We start from the raw sequence: 21,718 nt of genomic DNA, 5'->3' as shown, positions 1-21,718 counted from the left end.
CAACTTTACGTCATCTAAGAAAACATATTTTATCAAGGAGCTTAAACGTTTCTTGCTTAAGTCTTTATTTAAGTTCGTTTTTTTTTTACTTTTGACTGACGCTTGGCAAGATAACAGTATTTGAGTGAGTGAGAGAGAGAGAGAGAGAGAGAGAGAGAGAGAGAGAGAGAGAGAGAGAGAGAGAGAGAGAGAGAGAGAGAGAACGTCAGCCACCCAGTAAATCATCCAGCAAGGTAGACAGAAAACAACCTGAAGATGTTATTTTACCAGAGAGAGAGAGAGAGAGAGAGAGAGAGTTTTCAGGCTAGATGAACACCGAAATGATCAAATTAATGGAGGGATGGATGGATGAATAGATGGATGGATATAAAATTAATTAATATAGATAAAAAAAAAATGGATAAATATAGAAATGAACAGAAATACAAATAGATAAAGTACGTGAATAGGAAGATACAAAGTTAGATAGACGGATTAACTGATAGATAGATAAACAGATAGATAGAGAGAGAGAGAGAGAGAGAGAGAGAGAGAGAGAGAGAGAGAGAGAGAGAGAGAGAGAGAGAGAGAGAGAGAGAGCTAAATTGATACTTAAACAATTACTTTGATAAATAAAAAAATAAAGAATATAGTTTGGCAGAAAATATTTTAAAAAGTGAGAAATATTTTGTATATGAATATTGATCAGAATGTCCATAGGGAAAAAATAAACACTTTTTTTTCCAGTTTCCCGTTAGAATCTTGACACTGTTCACATTTTTTTTTATTTCCCTTGTTTCTCTTTTGTTTGTTTTTTCCATTAATTTCACTTCTTGTTTTCCTTTTTTTCGGTTCTTTTCTTATTCTGCCTTTTATTTTATTTTTTTCTGTTTTGTCTCTTTTTCCTTTTATTTCCTCTTTTCTTCTCTTTTCCTTGTTTTGTTCTTTTGCTTTTTTTCGGCTTTTTTCTTTTAATTTTGCTTTTCTTTTTTTTTTGCTTCTCTGATTTTGCTTTTTAATTTTTCCTTTTTTTTTTTTATCTCCGCTTTGCTTCCCTTTTTCTTTCCCCTTTTGTCCTTTTGCTTTTCTTTCCATTTGTTCGGCTTCTTTCTTTTCACCCAGTCACCCAGTCACTCACTCACGCACCCACTCACCCACTCGCTCACTCACTCACGCACCCACTCACCCGCTCGCTCACTCAAACACCCAGTCACTCACTCACTCTCTCACTCACTCACACAGGTAATAAAGAATCTGCAACCCAGTCCATGCAGGCACCAGGTAATTACGTCCGTCAGGCAGCGCGGGTCATGCGTCAGGGAGGGGCGTGAGGTGTGGGCGGCGTGAGGTGTGGGCGGCAGATATTTAGTGGTGTCTCGGCCCGCGCCCTTCATTACGCCCTTCTCTATTGACAGACTTGGCGGGGACTGGACGGAGGGAGGGACAGGTGGAGAGGAGGGAGGAGGGATGGACCGGTGGGGGGAAGGAGGGAGGAGGGAGGTACAGTACAGATGGGTGGAATGAGCCATGGATGGGTGGAGGGAAGGAGGGAGGAGGGAGAGATAGGTGAAGGGAGGGAATGAGGGAGGAGGGAGAGAAAGATGAAGGGTAGGAGGGATGAGAGAGGGATATGTGGAGGGAAGGAAGGAGGAGGCAGAGATAGGTGGAGGGAAGAAGGGAGGAGAGGGGGAAAAATAGAGAGAAGTAGGAAGGAGGGATAGGTGAAGAGAACAAGGGAGGAGGGAGGAACATGTGGAGAAAAGGAGGGAGAAGGGAGATATAGGTGGAGGGAAGGAGGGAGGAGGAAGAGTAAGAGGACGTTATCAAAATACCACATGGATAATTAACAAAACAATGAGGAAAGTGGAGGAAAGAAGGGAGGGAGGAAAGGATAGGTGGAGGGAAGGAGGGGAGGCGGGAGGGACAGGTGGAGAGGAGGAGGGAAACATCAGAGGAAGAGAGGAAATTTTTAAATACCACGTGAAAAATTAACGAAACTATTGGGGAGGTGGAGGGAAGGAGGGAGGGAGGGAGGGATAGGTGGAGAGGAGGAAGAGGAAGGAAGCTCAGGTGGAGGGAACGGGGAGGGAGGAAAGAAGGATCAGACTTAAGGATGGAGGAAAATATGAGTGGAAGAGGAGAAAATGTGACCTAACACGTGAAAGATGAATAAAACAATGAAAGAGGGAAGGAGTGAACGAGGGGACGAGGGAGGGAGAACCGGCGGTACAAGTCATCAAAGAATAATAATGATAACAAAAACAACGGTAATATTTAATCCAGGAAGTAAAACAAGACAACACATCAACACACACGCATTGTCATCGATCTATTGCAGTGCGCTTACCTGTCCCATCACCACGAGTGCTGTGTGTTTAGCGCTCACCTGTGGGCATTAGGACAGCCACGCGCGCAAGGTCACGTGACGCACCGATTACTGAGGGCGGCCGCGGGCACAGGAGGCGAGTGATGTTGCTTGCCTTTATTCCATTTTGTGACGCGTAAAGTGACTGTGCGTGAGCGTGACGGCGTGCAGAGGTGCGTGAAGGTGTGTTGCATCACCTATAGCAGCTTCATGTTACTAAGGTGAGTGAGAGCAGAGTGAGTGTGTAGAGAAATTGAGTGAGGTAATTAGCGTCGGTTGCGTGGCTTAAAATTTTCGTATTTTGTAACGTGTGGTGTGAGAGTGAGTGCGTGCGTGAGTGTGACGCTGTGTGGAGGTACGTTTAGGTCTGCTTCATCAACTTTATTAACGTCACATGTCTAAGGTGAGTGAGAGGAGAGTAAGAGCGTTGAAAAGTTGATGAGGAGTGAGAGTGCCAGTCACGTGGTGTTAGTTTTTCTTAATTTGTGACGTGTGGTGTCAGAGTAGATGAGGCTGACGCTGTGTAGAGATGCCTGTAGGTCTGCTTCATCTACTGTGGGCTCGTCACGTACGTAAGATTAGCGTGAAATGAGAGAGAGAGAGAGAGAGAGAGAGAGAGAGAGAGAGAGAGAGAGAGAGAGAGAGAGAGAGAGAGAGAGAGAGAGAGAGAGAGAGAGAGAGAGAGGTAAGAAGTAACAAGAGAAAGACGATCATAGTGTAGTTTAATTCCTCATTGTGATGCATACTGTACTTCGAGTGACGGTGGCGCAGCATGGGGGGCGGTGAGAAAGTATAGCCATCTTACCACCGAACCGTCACGTCTTTAGAGCGAGTGAGAGGCGAGGCAGAGCGGTGAGAAGCGAGTGGCAGTAGTGAGAGTTTTAAACCCTTGGGAGTGGGGGGGCGTGGGGGGGGGGGCGGAGTGATGGACGGCTGGGGCGCTTAAGAACATAAGAACATAAGAAATAAGGGAAGCTGCAAGAAGCGACCAGGCTTACACGTGGCAGTCCCTGTATGAAACACTCCTACCTATTTCCATCTGTTATCCCCATCCATAAACTTGTCTAATCTTCTCTTAAAGCTCTCTAGTGTCCTGGCACTAACTACATGATTATTGAGTCCGTTCCACTCATCTACCACTCTATTTGAGAACCAATTTTTTCCTATCTCCTTCCTAAACCTAAATTTTTCAAGCTTGAACCCGTTATTTCTTGTTCTACCTTGGTTGCTGATCCTAAGAATTTTGCTTACATCTCCCTTGTTATAACCCTTATACCACTTAAAGACTTCTATCAGGTCCCCTCTTAACCTACGTCTCTCTAGAGAATGTAAATTTAACCGCTTCAACCTCGCTTCGTAAGGAATACTCCTCATCCCCTGAATCCTTTTAGTCATTCTCCTCTGTACTGATTCTAATAGACCTATATCTTTCCTGTAATGTGGGGACCAAAACTGCACAGCGTAGTCTAGATGAGGTCTGACCAGCGCCAAGTATAACTTTAATATTACTTCCGGCTTGTAATGTACAGAAGCTCTTGTCAGGAGTGAGAGAGTGTGTGTGTGTGTGTGTGTGTTAATGGAAGAAGTGTTGAGAGCGTTTGATAATTGTGTGATGCACGGTGTGTCCAGCGGCGCCTCTAAGTGGTGGTGGTGATGGTGGTGACTGGTGATGAGTGGTGGTGGTGGTGGTGGTGATGTGGGGGCTGGTTGTGGTGGTGATGGTGGTGGTGTTGATGTGATGACAGATAGTAGTGGTGATGATGGTGACTGGTTGTGGTAGTGATGGTGATAGTGATCAGGTATGGTGATGAGTGATGGTGGAATGGTGATGGTGGTGATGACTGGTGGTGGTGATGACTGATAGTGGTGATGATGGTGATGTGATGATTCCTAACTGCTGCTCCAGAAGGAAAAGGAGGAGGAGGAGGAAGAGAACAAAGTTAGAGAGGAGTAAGAAGATAGGAGGAGAAGGAAGAGGTGGTGGTGAGAAGGAGGAGCAGGATATGAATTAGGAGGAGGAGGAGGAGGGAAACGATACAAGATGAGAACTCAAAGAGAAGAGGAAGAAGAGGAGGAGGAGAAAACGAGATGGAGAATATAGCACGGAGAGGAAAGGAAAAGGAGAAGAAGAGAATACGGTGGGGAGGAGGAGAAGGAGGAGGAGGAAGAGTTATTTGGGGAAAGGGGAAGGAGAAATCAGGTGTACAAGTTTAGAGGAAGATGGAGCCGTGTAGGGATATTTGGGGAGGAGGAGGAGGAAGAAGAGAAGGAGGAGGAGGAGGAGGAGGAGGAGGAGGAGGAGGGCAGATAAGTTTAGGGTGTTGATGGTGCTGTGCGGTGTTGTGTGGTGTGACGAGACGAGGCGAGAAGGGGAGGAGGAGGAGGAGGAGGAAGAGGAGGAGGAGGATGAGACAAGGGCACTAGGCTTTGATTTTGGAGTTGAGGAATAAGGCAGTTGGTTCCAAGTGGGCGCTTCGTTAGTTATGGGTCCGTGCTGCTTAGTGGGGCGTGGGCGTGGGTGTGGGGGGGGGAGAAGGAACATGGGCGTTCTGGGGCTGTGGGGGCTGCAAGAAGGGCGGTAATGACTGGGGGGCTGAGGTGGGCATGGGCGGCGCTGGGTCAATGGGGCAATAGGATGGCAGATTGATGGTTTAATGGAGGGTGGGCAGGCTGCTGGGTGTGCTGAGGGAAGGGGTGAAGGGCTGAAGAAAGAGTGATGGGGTGAAGGGGTGAAGAAAGGGTGATGGGGTGAAGAGGTGGCCTGCTAAAGGGATATTAGGCTGTATTGTTCTAGGAAGGTGAGTGAGGGCGACTGGGATGAGTGGGAAGGTGACTGGGGTGATGAGTGGAAAGGTACTGGGGTGATGACTGGGAAGGTACTGGGGTTACTTTGGGGGCGATAAGTGGGGAGGTACTGGTGAGGTGATGGCTCGGGAGGTGATGGCGAGGTGATGGCTGGAGCTGGTGGGGTGACAGTTACAAAACAGTGACAAAGAAACACTTGACATGGGAAGGAAAATACGTGGAGGTGCAGCGTAACAGAAAACGCGACTAAGAAAGGAAATAAAAGGGATACGTGAATAAAGATAACCGGAACTCATTCCTTTAACATATAAAAAAGAAAAACACGTTACTTAAAGAAAAAACAGAACTCACTCCATTAATGTAATAAAGAAGAAAAACACGTTACTTAAAGAAAAGAAAACAGAACTCACTCCATTAATGTAATAAAGAAGAAAAACATGTTACTTAAAGAAAAGAAAACAGAACTCACTCCATTAATGTAATAAAGAAGAAAAACACGTTACTTAAAGAAGAGAAAACAGAACTCACTCCATTAATGTAATAAAGAAGAAAAACACGTTACTTAAAGAAGAGAAAACAGAACTCACTCCATTAATGTAATAAAGAAGAAAAACACGTTACTTAAAGAAGAGAAAACAGAACTCACTCCATTAATGTAATAAAGAAGAAAAACACGTTACTTAAAGAAGAGAAAACAGAACTCACTCCATTAATGTAATAAAGAAAAACACGTTACTTAAAGAACAGAAAACAGAACTCACTCCATTAATGGCCCTTCCAAAACGTCACTGGAGGCACTGCAGGTAAGATGATACTGGTGTTGCATGCTTCAGCACAGGGGCTGGCTGTTGTGGAAATTGTCAGGGAGCCCTTTCCCTGACCTTATTACTGGTCTATTCTCTTACATTCTTCGCATATACCTTTAGATGCATATAAAACGTAACTTTAAGGCGAGGAAGAAGTGCCCCTGCCCTTCAGGGGGTCCAGGGGATGGGCGAAGGCCCCCCCAGAGATTAGGTTAGTCACCGTACACTTTTATAAGAAACATTACCTAATCTAACATAACCACAGGGGCTAGACCCACCCTTAACCCGTACGCTTCGGGCGACGGGAATTCCCGCTCGGGTAGGGTGGCGGGAGTTCCCGTCCTCTGCTGTCCCGCCAAGATTTGTACTCCCGTGACGTAATTATTATTTCCTGTGGTTGATGGCATCCCTGCCCTACGTTTCACGCAACTTCCCAGAGCACTACAGACCACTATGGCGGACAGATATGCTGATAATGATTTCCCTGTGTCTGGATGCGTGGAGGAAGGGAGCGCGCCAGCGGGCCCCAGTTCCTCTACCCCTATAATCAGGGAGCGCACTAAGCCACCGCATGTGGTAAATTTGAATAACAGTGGTATCCTAATTAAGCCCGTACACATTATGTATCATGATGCGCATCGTGTTGAATGGATGTGTTGAAAAAGTCATTTTTCAACACGAAAGCGCATCACCAACGTGTTGCTGGGTCGGCTCGATTTTCAAATTGCAGCTCAGTGATGCATGACCAGTCAGAGCGATAGGACGTCCGGTCACGCTCCGCTCCAGCGCCGATGGCTCTCGAATCTCCACCACCCGCCATACCCTTTGAGTGGACAAGGGCCAACACCCAACATTTCATTGAATTGCTCAAGGAACATCCATCTGTTTGGAACATCAAGTCCAAGTAGTATAAAATGAGAAACGTCAGAAGTGCAAGCTTGGAAACAATAAAAGAAAGCGTAGTGTAGCCTCCAGACGAGCTCCTGGTGATATGCTGTCCCGAAAGCTGGTGTCCTGCTTACAAATGTAGGGTTCAATTTTTGTCAGCAATTTATAGAATGCAGGGATTGGCATTCTTGTGTAATTTTCGAAGTCTGTTGGATTTTCGACCTGTAGCTCCATAAATATTTGATTGAAGCTTCCCTTCAGATGTCGCCGAGAAAGCCATTGCTTACACCACAAGGCTCTACGTTTCTTCCTCCTCAAAAGTTTCTTTTTTGCTGCACACAGAGCAACTACACTCCATAGTAGAGTCTCCTGGCAGATTCCATCATCGGCGCACATCCTCCCCGCATGAAAGTTGAACTCTCACTGAGCAGCTGGCGCGCGAGAAGTTGCCGAGAACAATGTGAGCAGTGATGCAGTACAGTTTGGCCGCTAGTAATTTTTTTCAACACCACTACTGCATCACGTGGCTGATACATGATGCATAATGTGTACCAGGCTTATTAAGAGCCTTGTTCGATGAGACGCTTTCTCCTTTGGAAAGCGGTGAGTCAGGGTCTGAGGAGTCGGTAGATGAATTAGAACAGATTGGGGCAGAATCTGTTTCTGTGGCATCTGTTCAGAACACACTGCCTCGCATCACCACGTCACAGTCTTTTCCTGCCTTCCCAGTCACATCTGACGATGAAAGTGACGAAGGGCATGTTGATGATCCGGGGACGGAAAATGAGTCAAGAAGCGAGACAAAGGCTGAGCGTTGTGTGGCTGCAAAGCGTCGTTGCCGCTCGCCCTGCCATCAGACAACCTCCCCCACACCTTCGTCCTCCACACACTCATCACCAACACCTTCATCCTCCACACCCTCATTACCCACACATCCATCGTCTGCTTTCACCGCATCACACCCTTCACCACCTCGACGTAAGACCGCACGAGGACGTGTCCTTGGGGCTCGGCGTGGTATCAGGGGTGGCCGACGTGGTGCCCGTCGTGGAGTTCATGACGCTCGTGGTATGCAACCACAGCAGGTCCGTCATGATCTTTTTGACTTTGTGTGGGAGGACGGGGAGAACTTTGATTCTGAGCCTCTAGTTTTTGACAACAGTGAGGCAGGTGTACAAGCGGAATTTCCCTGCACTGCCACGTCGAGTGTGTTGCAGTTCTTCACTGCCTTTTTTGACCTAGCAGTGATGCAGTACCTGGTATGGGAGATAAACTGCTTCAGAGAGATCAGTGTTAGATGGTTAGCACCTTTGAAAGTCCCCAAGGAGTCAAAGATGAAAGCATGGACGGATGTGTCTGTTGAGGAACTGTACGTGTGGTTTGCTCTCACCATGCTCATGCCCCACGTCAAGAAACATGTTCTTCAGGACTACTGGATCGTTGGTGACCTCATATCCACGCCGTCATTTGGAAAATGGATGCCAAGGGACCGGTATCTCCTCATTCTTCGGTACCTTCACTTCACCAACAATTATGGACCGAAACCAATTGACAGGCTGTGGAAAGTGAGGTCGATCCTGGAGATGATTCGTGGGAAAATGCAAACGTTTTTCATTCCCTTCCAGAAAGTGGTTATCGATGAATCGCTAGTTCTGTTCCGGGGGCGTTTGTCCTTCATCCAGTACATCCCGTCAAAGCGGCATCGTTTTGGCATAAAGTTTTTTTGTCATCTGCGACTGCCAAACTGGTTATGTGCTGGATTTCTTGGTTTACTCAGGGGCAGATATTGACATTCCTTCCAATGACCCCCACGGGTTTTCGGGTGCAGTTGTGAAGGCTCTAATGGAGAACTACTTCAATAAAAATCACATACTGTACACTGATAACTATTACACATCTCCAGCCCTGAGCCACTACCTCCTGGGACAGAAGACCGGATCCTGTGGCACCGTTCGTGCCAATCGCAAACACTGGCCAGCATTCCCTTCCGGGACCAGGAAGGGAGACATCATAAGAAAGAAGTCTGGGAAAATGCTGGCCCTACACTGGCACGACAAAAGAAAGGTCAACATGATCACGACCATTCACCAGGGTGCCATGGTAGATTCCTGCAAGAAAACGCGGTACAGGTAATGTTGTGTACAAGCCTGATGCCGTGGTGGATTACAATATCAACATGAGGCTTGTTGATAAGTCGGACATGATGGTGGGCGAGATTGACTGCCTAAGGAAGTGCTGCAAATGGTACAAAAAAGCGTTCCTCCACCTCCTTGATATTACTGTCCTGAATGCCTATATACTTTACCAGCATCTGACCAAGAAAACGACATCACTGCGGGAGTTTGAGAAAGAGCTGGTGAAGCAGATCCTGGAGCATTACGGTACTGTTCAGGCCTCATGTTCACGGAGACATATCCCTGACCGTCAGGTCGATAGGCTGAAGGCCTGGGAGTGGATGTCGCGTCACAAATTGGCGCTCCTCCCACACCTGCCATCAGGGCGTAAGGGGTCCAGGCGCTGTCATGTTTGTGCTAACACAACACGAAAGGCACCAGCACGTAAGGAGACCCAGTACTGGTGTCTTGAGTGTAAAGTACCATTGTGTCCTGGATGTTATTCGGACTACCATTCCCTGGAAAATTTCTAAGAATGAGGAATGAACTTGTACATAGTGTCTAATAATATTTTGTGTATAAAAGGGCAGAAACAGCAGTAAGCTTTAGAGGGTGTTATTTGTGTGCAGTACATAAGTATATTTCTGTTTATGAAAGCATTTCTTATACATATGAAAGCAGAAAAGTCATTCAGTTTTGTTAGGAGTTATTTTTATGTAAGCTACAAACCTGCGTAATATGTAGCCTAACGAGTGTATATACTTCATAATTGTATTGGGTTTATGGAAGTTTTTTTTGGGTGCATATAATAGCAGAAAAACACTTTCAGTTTCGAAAGGAGTTAATTTTATGGGCGTCAAACATGCGTAATGTGTAACCTAATATGAATAAACATGTAGTGCCTAATAATATTTTGTGTCTTGTATACAAAGACATAAATGGCACCCAGTTTTATAGGGGTGTTATTTGCATGCAGTATATAATTATATTTCTGTTTATGAAATAATTTCTTGTACATATAAAGGCAGAAAACTCATTCAGTTTTGTAAGGAGTTATTTGTATGTATGCTACACATACGTAATATATAGCCTAATATGTTTATATATTCCATAATTTTACTGTGTTTATGATTTTTTTTGTGCATATAATGTCAAAACACACATTCAGTTTCGTAAGGAGTTATTTATATGAGTGTCAAACCTGCGTAATATGTAGCCTAATGAGTGTATATATTCGATAATTGTACTGTGTTTATGAAAGTTTTTTTTTTTCATATGATGACCAAAAAAAAAAACATTAAGTTTCGCAAGGAGTTATGTATATGAGCATCAAACCTGCGTAATATGTAGCCTAATGTGAATAATCGCGCTGGTATGAGAGAATGCATGCTGTGTATGTGGTGGCGCGGGGAGAGGGAACAAGTGCGCTCGGCTTGGCCAAAAGTAGCACCTCTTCCCAACATCATATCTCTTCCGGGCTGCAACCTAGACAAATTCAATTTATTTCTTCGTGAAGAGGAAGGATTGGCGGTGAGATAACACTAAAAACTACTATGTTTTCGTTTGAAATTACCCCACAGGGTACTGATGAAGAACACCTATTTTTCTGAAATTTATCAATACTGCTCGCGCGCTGAGAGGACGACAATAGTCCTCTAGCCCGAGGTCTATGGGTTAAGGACACTAATATAAATTAGCATAACCTGTGGAACACCCGTGAAGGATGGGGGCACATTCACATATATGTTTCAGGTTTATCAAGAGGTACTCGTATATGTGAAAGAATGGAGGAGGATAGACGTGTAATAAGGACAAGAGAGGACTCCAAACAATTACCACTACTTTTTGTTGAAACAAATTGCACAATATCCTATAAATATCTTTGTAGGTGAATAAACTGATTTTCAGTGTGGTGAATAATATTTAGGTGTGGCTGACTTTCAAGGATAAAAGGCATAAAAGTGAACCTGCTGCATGCCATAGTTTATAAAGTTGTAATCCAGTGTTAGGAACGTGCCAAGATTAGTTCCTAGTGCCAAAATATGTGAGTGCATAATTGATAAGGAGGGATGAGGGATGATGCTAACCTTACCAAACCTGCCGTCAAGCACCCCTGGGGCTGGCCCTTCCTCACCCACCGCATTATTATTCATGTGTACAAATATTTCTAGACTTGTAGGTTTATTTCTGACATGTTTCTAACACTGTCTTGAGGATAACTTAATTTACTAGACTGCTGGCAAAAAAAATTTGACAGCAGATGTAATGTGTGCGTGGATACGGCTGCACTCATGGAAACAACACTGCATTACATCTACAAGGATCACATTACATTTCTGCTGCTGTTTTTTTTTTTTTTTTTTTTTTTTTTCTTACAGCAGAAGGATGTATCTTATTCAAAATAAATAAATAAACAAAATGAAAACTAATGGCTTATAATCTGCTTTCAGGACCTATGCAAGCAAGTGTCAGCAGGGTCTTCAAGTGTGTGTGTGCACCGTGTTGAGTGATAAGTCGGTGCAGGAAATCAAGATGCCTCCAACACACCTTGATCAAAGGAGAACTGCACACCAGTTCTTCAGGATTAAAAATTTCTTAAGGGTTATTGGGGCCATTGATGGTAAGATTAACAATAATGTATTTTGTTTTAAATTTAGTGCTATTGTTATAGTCTATCACTTCATCGGTGTTTACTTTGAGTGAAAGGTATCTCACAGCCTCAAGTTCCTGTTAAGCATTAAAAAGTTTTCATATTTTATGTATACTGTGTCCATATCCAATGCAGGTGGTATATATATATATATATATATATATATATATATATATATATATATATATATATATATATATATATATATATATATATATATATATATATATATATATATATATATATATATATATATATATATATATATATATATATATATATATATATATATATATATATATATATATATATATATATATATATATATATATATATATATATATATATATATATATATATATATATATATATATATATATATATATATTAATGATGGATATATGTAGCTACTGTGTAACATGATCATCATGTAATAGTTTCTTTTGTGTGCACAGGCAGCCACATTGCCATGAAGGGCCAAAGTGTGGATGAGGCCCTCTACTTGAACTGGAAAAGGTATCACTCCCTCTGAACATCCAACTTGTTTGTGATGCAAGTGGAGTGATCCTCAGCTACTGCTCCAGATTGCCAGGTATATAGCATTATTGCATCACATGTTTACCCAACCATGTATTTTATTGATTTTCATGTGACTTTCAGGGTATGGCAGTCCTGCAAATGCTGTGTGAGACAACATCCACAGCATGACCAACTCCACAGCAGTGTGTGTTGTCTCATCTGGAGGCCCCACCTGCATGGATATGAATGTTGCAATTATCACCCACTTAGAAGTTCACATGTAAAGCCAAATCAACTTGGTGTAAATCATGAATGCATTAGAGCACAATAATGTTATCTAGCACTGCAGTGGTCACTGTCTCAGACCTGACTGCCAGAGGTACTGTACATACTCCTATTTATAATCCATTGCTTAGTTGGTTCTTGATTATGTTTATTGACTATATGAGTAAATTTTGTAACAGCACCAATAATTAAATACATATACACAAGAACAAACTTCTTTTTATACAACTGCAGGGGTTTTAAGCACTGCTAACAATCACCTAACCTAACTAATCTAAACATAACTTAACCCTCCTTCCTCAACAAAGTAAAATCAATATTCAAGAAATAAAATTTAATACAGCAGTTTGTGTCCCAAAGGCTGACCAGAAAGAAACATTTTTTTTCTCTCAATATGTAACAAAGTCATACAGAGGAATTTGTTCATATTACTCAAAACAATGTTCAGCAATGCCCAAAACATCAGTTAATTAAATTCCATGAGCAATTAGGTCAAGACAAAATATGAATCAAATATGGTAGTGTGGGTAAATTTTTACTCTTTCATCTGTTTATCTTTTCCACATGAAACTAAGCTATTTGCTTTTTGTTATTTTTGGCCTACACTGAATTAGTATGTTAATCAAACCTGATGTAACCTTACCAAAGTAATCTAACAAAACCAAAATAATATAACCTAACCTAACCTAACCTCAAATATCTAAAATAACCTTGCTTCTCTAAAAAAAAAAAAATATGTACATGTAGCTGTTTAACAATTGCTGTCATTATCATAATTAATTTGCAGTTGGTATGTGTGGGGTTCAAATTAGTCTGGAATGACAAAATGTATCTGATGAGAAGGAGAAGAAAAGCCATGTTGAGACTGGTGAAGGAGTAAAAGAATACCCTTCTGTGTGTCTGCTGGAACCATAAGCCATGATTTCACTTACTTGCAGCAGGACGTCACACCATTTTTTGTAAATATCACAGTAATAACAATCATATAGCTCTCTGTCCCTCTTCTGTGTCAACCGCACCATGTTCGGTCTGCAACTATGCTAACCAAAATGTGATAAGAATAACCGATTAACTCGCCAGTGTCTGCAGTGTGACGTTGTTTGCAGCACCCTTGTTCTTGACATGGGTCGCAGGTCCTTCAATTTCCTCTGGACCTCAGGATAGGCAATTGCCGTGAGGGAAAGATGGCTGAGTCTGGGCAGGTTGAGAGATGTGATGCTCAGCAGGAAGGAGAGTGGGTAGCGAAGTGCAGTGCGGTAGGAGTAGACACGCTGCCAAAGGAGCAGGAAGTGGTCCTTGGTCTCGGAGGAGCAGCCCTGTACCAAGGGCAGAAGGGGTTGCTTTATCAAAGTTTGTAAACAATGTCGCGTGACTTCCTTTTGTGGTGTCAGTTTTGCTGTCCACCGCACCCCGATTCTACACCACCTCCACCAAGGTCAAGGCCTTGGTGTCAGGGAATCATTGTCTCCTTGTTTTCTTAGGGGGTTCAATAGCCATGATGAAAGCATCGTGAAGACAGTTGCGTGCGGTGAGTGGTGACATTGGGTGTGTGACGCTGTATCAAAGTTTGTAAACAATGCCGTATGATTTCCTCTGCAATAACACAAAGCATCCTGGGATTGGATACCTTGCATGTGACGTCAAGTCAGTGACGTATCACTCGGGCAGCCAATGAGGACGCTGAGGGGGTTAGCAACCTCCACCCACCAACCGCCGAAATTCTTTGTAGATACCGTTTCTTGGAGATTGTAATGCGGTTGCTGTGAGAGCGGAGTTATACCATTTGCCCGATCACAGGATGTTAGGTAGAAACCTGTTTCATGGATCTGGCCCCTGGAGGGGAGAGGGACGACCTGGAAATCTGTTCTAGTTCTCTCTCTCTCTCTCTCTCTCATTAGGTTATGAGTCTGGGTACCATAGTCATTCCTCTCTTGCTGGATTAGGTGGTGGTGGTGATGGTGGTGATGGTTGAGGTGGTAGTGGTTGTGGTGGTGGTGATGGTAGTTGATGGTGTTGGGTTGAGTTGAGGTTGGGTAGGGTGTAGTAGGGGAGTGTTTGTGTATTTTGTGGTTAGGTTGTTGTTGTTGTTGTTGTTGGTGGTGGTGGTGGTGGTGTTATATCAAGAACAATAGCAATTGTGTCACCTGTGGACCTCTTTATTTATTTGTTAGGTTTGTTTATTTTCTCGTTTTCTTCCTTCTCCTCCAGTCAGTTGTTCATTCTTCTTTTTCTTTTTTTTATTTCTTCTTCTATATATATATATATATATATATATATATATATATATATATATATATATATATATATATATATATATATATATATATATATATATATATATGTATATATATATTACCCTGAAGTGTTTCCTGCAGAATTTATAAGCCTAATTTAGATTTTTTTGGATTTCGTTAGGCCCATCGGACGTGTGTGTGTGTGTGTGTGTGTGTGTGTGTGTGTGTAGAGTGTTTAAATACAAGAAACTTTATACATTAGTCAGAAAGTTCTTGTATTTACGATTTTGAATTAATGCAAAATACGATATCATCCTATCTCCTCCTCCTCCTTCTCCTTCTCCTTCTCATTCTCCTCCTTCTCCTTCTCCTCCTCCTCCTCCTCCTCCTCCTCCTCCTCCTCCTCCTCCTCCTCTGTTTCATGGTAATTATCATCCTGCAGGTTCATATTTTTGGTGTATGATAGACAGCGACCAGCATCAATGGAGTCAGGAGAGATTTGTTACGTGTTTATTAATGGTGATGCTTAAAAGTCACGTCAGGAGGGGAAGATATGAAGACCGGGGATATTTTAACCAGGGTTCCCAAGTCGTCTGTTTTGATACCTCTTAATTTCCTCCTGGGGACAAAACGAGGAGAGGGTGGGGAGATGGGGAGATAGGTAGGTGGATAGATGGTTGGGGAATGGAGGTTTGGGGGCAGATGGGGAAATGGGTAGATAATTAAGAGGAATAGTGAGTTTGGAGATGGGCAGATGTGCAGGTAGGTAAGGGGAAGGGGTGAAGGTTGTGTAGGGAGGAATGGGGGAGATGGGGAGATGGGTAGGTGTATGTGCTTAGTTGAAGAGTAATGAGGAGTTGGGAAGGGGAGAAAGGAAATGATGGGGAGATTGTAATGAGAAGGGGAGGATGTTTTTGGAGATGGGAAGGTGGTGGAGGAAGCGAAGGGCGAGGAGGATGGGGAGATGGGTAACAGGAAATGTGGAGATGAGAGGGAATCATTTTTGGAGATGAGGAGATGGGAATGGACGGGGGAGTGTGCTGTTCCCCTCTTCTCTCCCCTCGTTTCCCCTCCCCCCTCACCTCCGAGCTGGAAAGGGTAACATTTTCCTTCTTCTTCTGCTCCAATGTTCCTACGAGGTTGCTGTTCCTCACTAGTCTTCTCCACAAGGCTCTCCCCAACCTCCTCCCCATTCAATTCTCTCCCTCAGGTCCTCTCCAATGCGATCCTTCCACCTTTTGGTCTGTCACGTCAATCCTCTGCCTTCTATCTCTATATCCATGCCTTCTTCTGGCCCTCTGATGTGACCGGACTATTCTCCTGTCTTGTACTGTCACCTCCGTAACTTTGTTCCTCTTATAAAACTATTTCTCACTTAATTCCTCCTTGTCACCCCAAGCATCCGCCTTAACACTCGTCTCTGTAATCTCCAACTTGTTCTATCTGCTTTCCCTATTGGCTACTTCTCCGTATCTTATGACAATGCGGGTTTAACTACCGATTTGAACACTTCCCCCTTCAATGTGACACTTAATTTTTCGGTTCCAATTCTTCTAACCTGATTGGATACGCTGAATGGTCTCTCCATCCAGGCTGCCGTCCGCTGGTATATGAGAGTCCAAGTATCTGAACTCCTTGACATCCTTTAAATTCATATCTTGCATCCATACTTCGTTATCCTGTCAACCATTAAAATTCGGATACTACGTCTTCTCCCTGCTAAATTGTGATAGAATATTGGTAGATTAATGAAAAAGGAGTAATTTTGAGTGCATCCATCCGTCTCCCTCTCCCTCTCGATCTCTAGAATTGCGGTAAATTGCGGTAGGGTAAAATATCATGCTTGTAGTTGTGGTTGTGAGAATATTAACTCTTGACTAAGATATTGGTTCTTGTAAGGTTGTGAGAGTGGTAGTAGTGAAATAGTTGTAGTTACACTTGGTTTGGAGACAGCGATGTTGGTTGTTGGCTGAGAAATGTTAGTTGTAGGAGTGAAAAGTGTGAAATAATGTTTAGTTATAGTAATTGTGGTTGTTTTGGCGGAAAGTTTAAAATGTTGGTAGGTGGGTGAAAAAATGCAAGAATATTGGTTGAATCTCAAAAAAAAATGTTGGTAATTTTCATAGAAGGGCTTCAAATGATGGTGGACTGAGACACGCCACAATGCTAGTTGAAACTTGAAAGAAAACTCGTAAATGTTGATTGGGTGGCCAATAATTGTGGTAGAAATACGAAATATTGGTAGATTTGGTAGCAATACGAAAAAAAATGTTGGTAGATTGTGAGGGAGACGTAAGAATATTGGTTAAAAGTTAGTAGGTGCAAGAAAAGCCGCAGGAATGTTGGTAGTTGTGGTAAGCTGTACAAAAAAAAAACATTCGTAGATTCAGAAACAAACATTCTGATTTTGGTCGAAGTATTGGTTGAATGTTCAGGTGTATATATATATATATATATATATGAAATAGAACTGGTAGAATTGTGATAGATACAAAGAAAACGAGAGCCAGAAAGCCCACAGATGTTGGTAGCACTGGCTCTCTCTCTCTCTCTCTCTCTCTCTCTCTCTCTCTCTCTCTCTCTCTCTCTCTCTCTCTCTCTCTCTCTCTCTGTAGAAATTGTAAATATAATTGAAAAATATTATTATTGTTATTATTATTATTAATATTATTATTATTATTATTATTATTATTATTACAACAAAAATTGAAAATATATATAAATAAATATTGTAGTTGTTGTTGTTGTTGTTGTTGTTGTTGTTGTTGTTGTTATTCTTGTTGTTGTTGTTGTTGTTGTTGTTGTTGTTGTTGTTGTTGTTTGTGTTGTTGGTGGTGGTGGTGGTGGTAGACGAAAATTATTATCATTATTATTATTATTATTATTATTATTATTATTATTATTATTATTATTATTGTGTGTAAATATATGTAATAGTTAATTTATATTAGATTTATTTACTGGAGAGAGAGAGAGAGAGAGAGAGAGAGAGAGAGAGAGAGAGAGAGAGAGAGAGAGAGAGAGAGAGAGAGAGAGAGAGAATTATTAAACTTTATATAAACAATCTCTAGTAATATTGATAATAATAATAACAATAATAATAATAATAATAATAATAATAATAATAATAATAGCAATAACAATTTATGTAGTGTTGTCTATATAAATTACATAAATACGTACATATTAGGAGACAGAGAGAGAGAGAGAGAGAGAGAGAGAGAGAGAGAGAGAGAGAGAGAGAGAGAGAGAGAGAGAGAGAGAAAGTATTATTAATTTTTATATAAACAATCCCTAATAATAATGATAATAATAATAATAATAATAATAATAATAATAATAATAATAATAATAATAATAATAATAATAATAATTTTATGCAGCATTGTCTATATAAATTACATAAATACGTACATATTAGGAGAGAGAGAGAGAGAGAGAGAGAGAGAGAGAGAGAGAGAGAGAGAGAGAGAGAGAGAGAGAGAGTTATTAATCTTTATATAAACAATCCCAAATAATAACGATAATAATAATAATAATAATAATAATAATAATAATAATAATAATAATAATAATAATAATAATAATAATAATAATTTATGTAGTATTGTCTATATAAATTACATAAGTACGTACATATTAAGAGAGAGAGAGAGAGAGAGAGAGAGAGAGAGAGAGAGAGAGAGAGAGAGAGAGAGAGAGAGAGAGAGAGAGAGAATTATTAATCTTTATATAAACAATCCCTAATAATAATAATAATAATAATAATAATAATTTATGTAGTATTGTCTATATAAATTACATAAATACGTACATATTAAGAGAGAGAGAGAGAGAGAGAGAGAGAGAGAGAGAGAGAGAGAGAGAGAGAGGTGTATTCAGGACTACTTAATCGTCAGACGAAGAACGCTGGTGGAAGAACTGAATACTGTAGACACTCTCCTTGCCTCTCACACATTTGAAGAAAAGCAGCAGAGGTCAGTCGCGTGTTCCGCCCGACCTCCCAACATTATAGCAGTGTGAGGCAGCGACTCCCGCGCCCAGCGGGGACAGTACTCCTCAGCCTAGTCGCTCTCCCTCCCCCACTCGCTCATCCTCCCCTTCTTCCCCTCCCGCCCCCCACTCTCACTCTCACCCAGCACACCTTGCCTGAGGAGACGGACTCTTCACCACCACGTGAGGTCACAACCAGCAGAGTCGCCAACGACGAGAGTGGGGCTGAGAGGCAGCACAGCTCACAGCAAAGCAACCAGGGAGCAAGCGGGAAACGCCAACATCCCAGGAAAAAAAAGAGACCAGCTACAAGAGGAAATACGCCTCAGTCAGGGCAGCAGCCACGACAAGAAGCAGTCGGTCCAAGGCTGCAGCAGGCCAGGTGTCCTCACTGCAGGCGTCACGGTCACACTCAGGAGCAGTGCCCGAGGAAGGCGTGTGAATACTGCCAAGGCCGCTCACACTCCTCCCTCCATTGCCGAGTGAAAATAGCGGACGAGAGGCAGAAAGAGCTGGTGCAAGCAGTCCGGCAGAGTAGCCAGGATACGCTACTAGCACTGAGGGGAGTAGTCTGGCAGCTGCAGCAGCCTACGACTCAACAGAGGGTGGGGCCCACACTGGTAGCCCCCCCAGGACCGCCAGTTTCCCGCCCCGCGTGGCCCCTCACCCAGCACACAGCGCCTGTCTTCCAGTATGGAGCAGCACCGCAGCACTCCCCGGCGAGGCTACACTCCTACCAATAGTGAACTCAGAGTGGTGTCTGCAAACCTAAGAGGCTTCCACACAAATGTTGGGGAACTCACTCGCAGTGTTATCAATAAGAATAATGTAGACTTAGTGTTTGTGTGTGAGACATTCCTCGATGATAAAGTGCCCAGTACCTATGCCCGTGTCAGAGGCTACTCCACCTGGATTAGAAAAGACAGAAGTACACAAGGTGGCGGTGTAGCGTTCTGTCATAAAGAGACTCTCAACGTCCAAGTGGTGGAGCCTCCTATACCAGTGCCCAGAGAACTTGAACTCATCGCTCTGAAAGTAATAGACTGTAACGGGAAAGGCATATTGTGTGTGGGCTGTTACCGGCCTCCATGTCAGGGACCAGAGATATTAAACTACCTCACTGAGAACCTTGACACCATGATGACAGCCAGTCAGTGTGACAGCGTGGTGGTGTTGGGCGATCTTAACCAGCACATGGTTCAGCAAGCATTCAACACGCTGCTGGTTGTGTACAATCTACACAACCATGTCACATTCCCCACACACCGCTCCGGCTCATCCCTGAACCCCGTTGTAACGGACCTCCCTCACCACTCCATACAGTGCTTTCCCCTAGACTTTGTTGGCACCTCGGACCACATAGCAGTCTTCACCAAGATCCAGTTCAGAAGACCAAGTGAGGAGACAACAGCTCGCAATCTCTGGCGGTGGGAGGCGGCCAACTGGGACGCTCTCCGGGCTGCTCTGAGGAACACAGACTGGGGGGAAGTGCTGAGTGGTGAGGTTGACCAGCAGGTCCAGCAACTCAGCGAGCTGCTCCACGCCCTCCAGCTCAGATGGGTGCCTCACTCCAACCACACCACCAAGGCATCGGACCAGCCCTGGTTTGGCCCAGAGTGCCGCGCTGCCGCTGATGCCAAGTATCGTGCCTGGCGTGCTTTGAAGAGGCACCCCAGTGTCAGAACCAGGCAAAGACACAGAGCGGCTACAGCGCGCATGACAGCCACCCAGGAGTGGGCCATGGATGAGTGGAAGGCGAACCTCAGGAGCAAACTGAGGGGTGGTCAGGTCGGCAGCAAACGTTGGTGGAATCTCATTAAGGAACAACAGGGTGACACGCGGGGATGTTCGGTGCCTGCTCTCATCCGGCCAGACGGTAGTGTTGTTCAAACCGCCACAGACAAGGCGAATCTCCTGGCCGCCCACTTCGCCGCAAAAATGTGCATTTCCGAACCAGAAAAAACGCCACAAATACTACCACAGATAGTGAGTGAAAAAAATAATGAGCATAGAAACCAGTGAAAAAGAAGTGAAAGTGCTGCTCCGAGACCTGGACGACAAGAAAGCGGTGGGGCCTGACAGCATCAGCCCCCGCCTGCTTCGACAGTGTGCTGAGTTGGCGCGTCCTCTCGCCGCCATCTTCAATAATAGCTTGAGGAGCAGCACCTGGCCCAACTTGTGGAAAGTGAGCAGTGTGGTGCCAATTCACAAGAAAAGCTCAAAAACCGAAGCAAAAAATTACCGTCCTGTGTCCTTGTTGCCGGTGCTCAGTAAAGTGTTGGAAACGATAGTGGCCTCGAGACTCACGCAGCACCTTGATAGGCACCACCTGCTGAGCAACAGACAATACGGCTTCAGGAAGGGGAGGTCGGCGGGAGACCTGCACCTGCAACTCACGAGTGAGTGGAGCGCTGCCCTGGACAGGGGCAAGGCCGCCCTTGTCGTCGCTCTCGATATAGAGGGAGCTTTTGACAAAGTTTGGCATCCGGCGCTCGTCACCAAGCTCTACGCTGCCGGCGTGGACGGGCCGCTCCTCAAACTCCTCGAGAGTTACCTGAGGGACAGACACTTCAAAGTGACCGTCAATGGGCGTGATTCCAGGCTTCATCCCATCAGAGCGGGGATCCCACAGGGTAGCTGCCTCGGCCCTCTGCTCTGGAATGTTTATATAAATGACCTGCTGCACCTTATCCCGAGCACGAGAGCATACGCGGATGACCTCACCCTGTCTCTCTGCTACGGTCCTGAGGAGGAAGACGCCACTGTCAGCACGCTGAACGCCACTCTAAGCCGCATAGCAGCGTGGGGCGAAAAGTGGAAAGTAAAATTTGCGGCACACAAAACGCAGCTGCTCACCATCTCCAGACTCGGGACGGCCCCACGCCTTGTCTTTCAAGGCGACACGCTGACCCCACAGGACGAGGTGGAGGTGCTGGGGGTCACATACGACAGAAAGCTGTCCTTCAGATCCCACATAGAGCGGCTCGCCAGGGAGGCCTCAGGGAAGCTGGCATCCCTGAGGAGAATGTCACCTCTTCTGGACAGTAGGGGAATGGAAGTCCTCTACAAAGCCCAGGTTC

At 44.0% G+C, this 21,718-nt stretch overlaps 1 protein-coding gene across 4 annotated transcripts in view; it reads left to right on the top strand.

Annotated features, from left to right (window-relative positions):
* Positions 1-2,290: 2,290 nt before the first annotated feature.
* The window catches only part of LOC135097498 (putative nuclease HARBI1), a 31,758-nt gene continuing 12,330 nt past the window's right edge, over positions 2,291-21,718 (top strand). Inside the window, exons 1-3 of one of the 4 annotated variants that reach the window (XM_063999448.1) lie at positions 2,291-2,565; positions 11,408-11,577; positions 12,063-14,245. In XM_063999448.1, coding sequence (XP_063855518.1) covers positions 2,555-2,565; positions 11,408-11,577; positions 12,063-12,139 — 258 coding nt within the window. In that variant the 5' untranslated portion in view covers positions 2,291-2,554 and the 3' untranslated portion in view covers positions 12,140-14,245. Of the gene's footprint in view, positions 2,566-4,956; positions 5,953-11,407; positions 11,578-12,062; positions 14,246-21,718 lie in introns of those variants that run through there. The other 3 variants (XM_063999447.1, XR_010265746.1, XR_010265745.1) reach the window with 3 other exon arrangements.

This window comes from Scylla paramamosain, unplaced genomic scaffold (assembly GCF_035594125.1).
Source record: "Scylla paramamosain isolate STU-SP2022 unplaced genomic scaffold, ASM3559412v1 Contig23, whole genome shotgun sequence".
Classification (NCBI taxonomy): Eukaryota; Metazoa; Arthropoda; class Malacostraca; order Decapoda; family Portunidae; genus Scylla; species Scylla paramamosain.
Note: the sequence above shows the minus strand (reverse complement) of the source record. Positions and strands in the feature narration are given on the sequence as shown.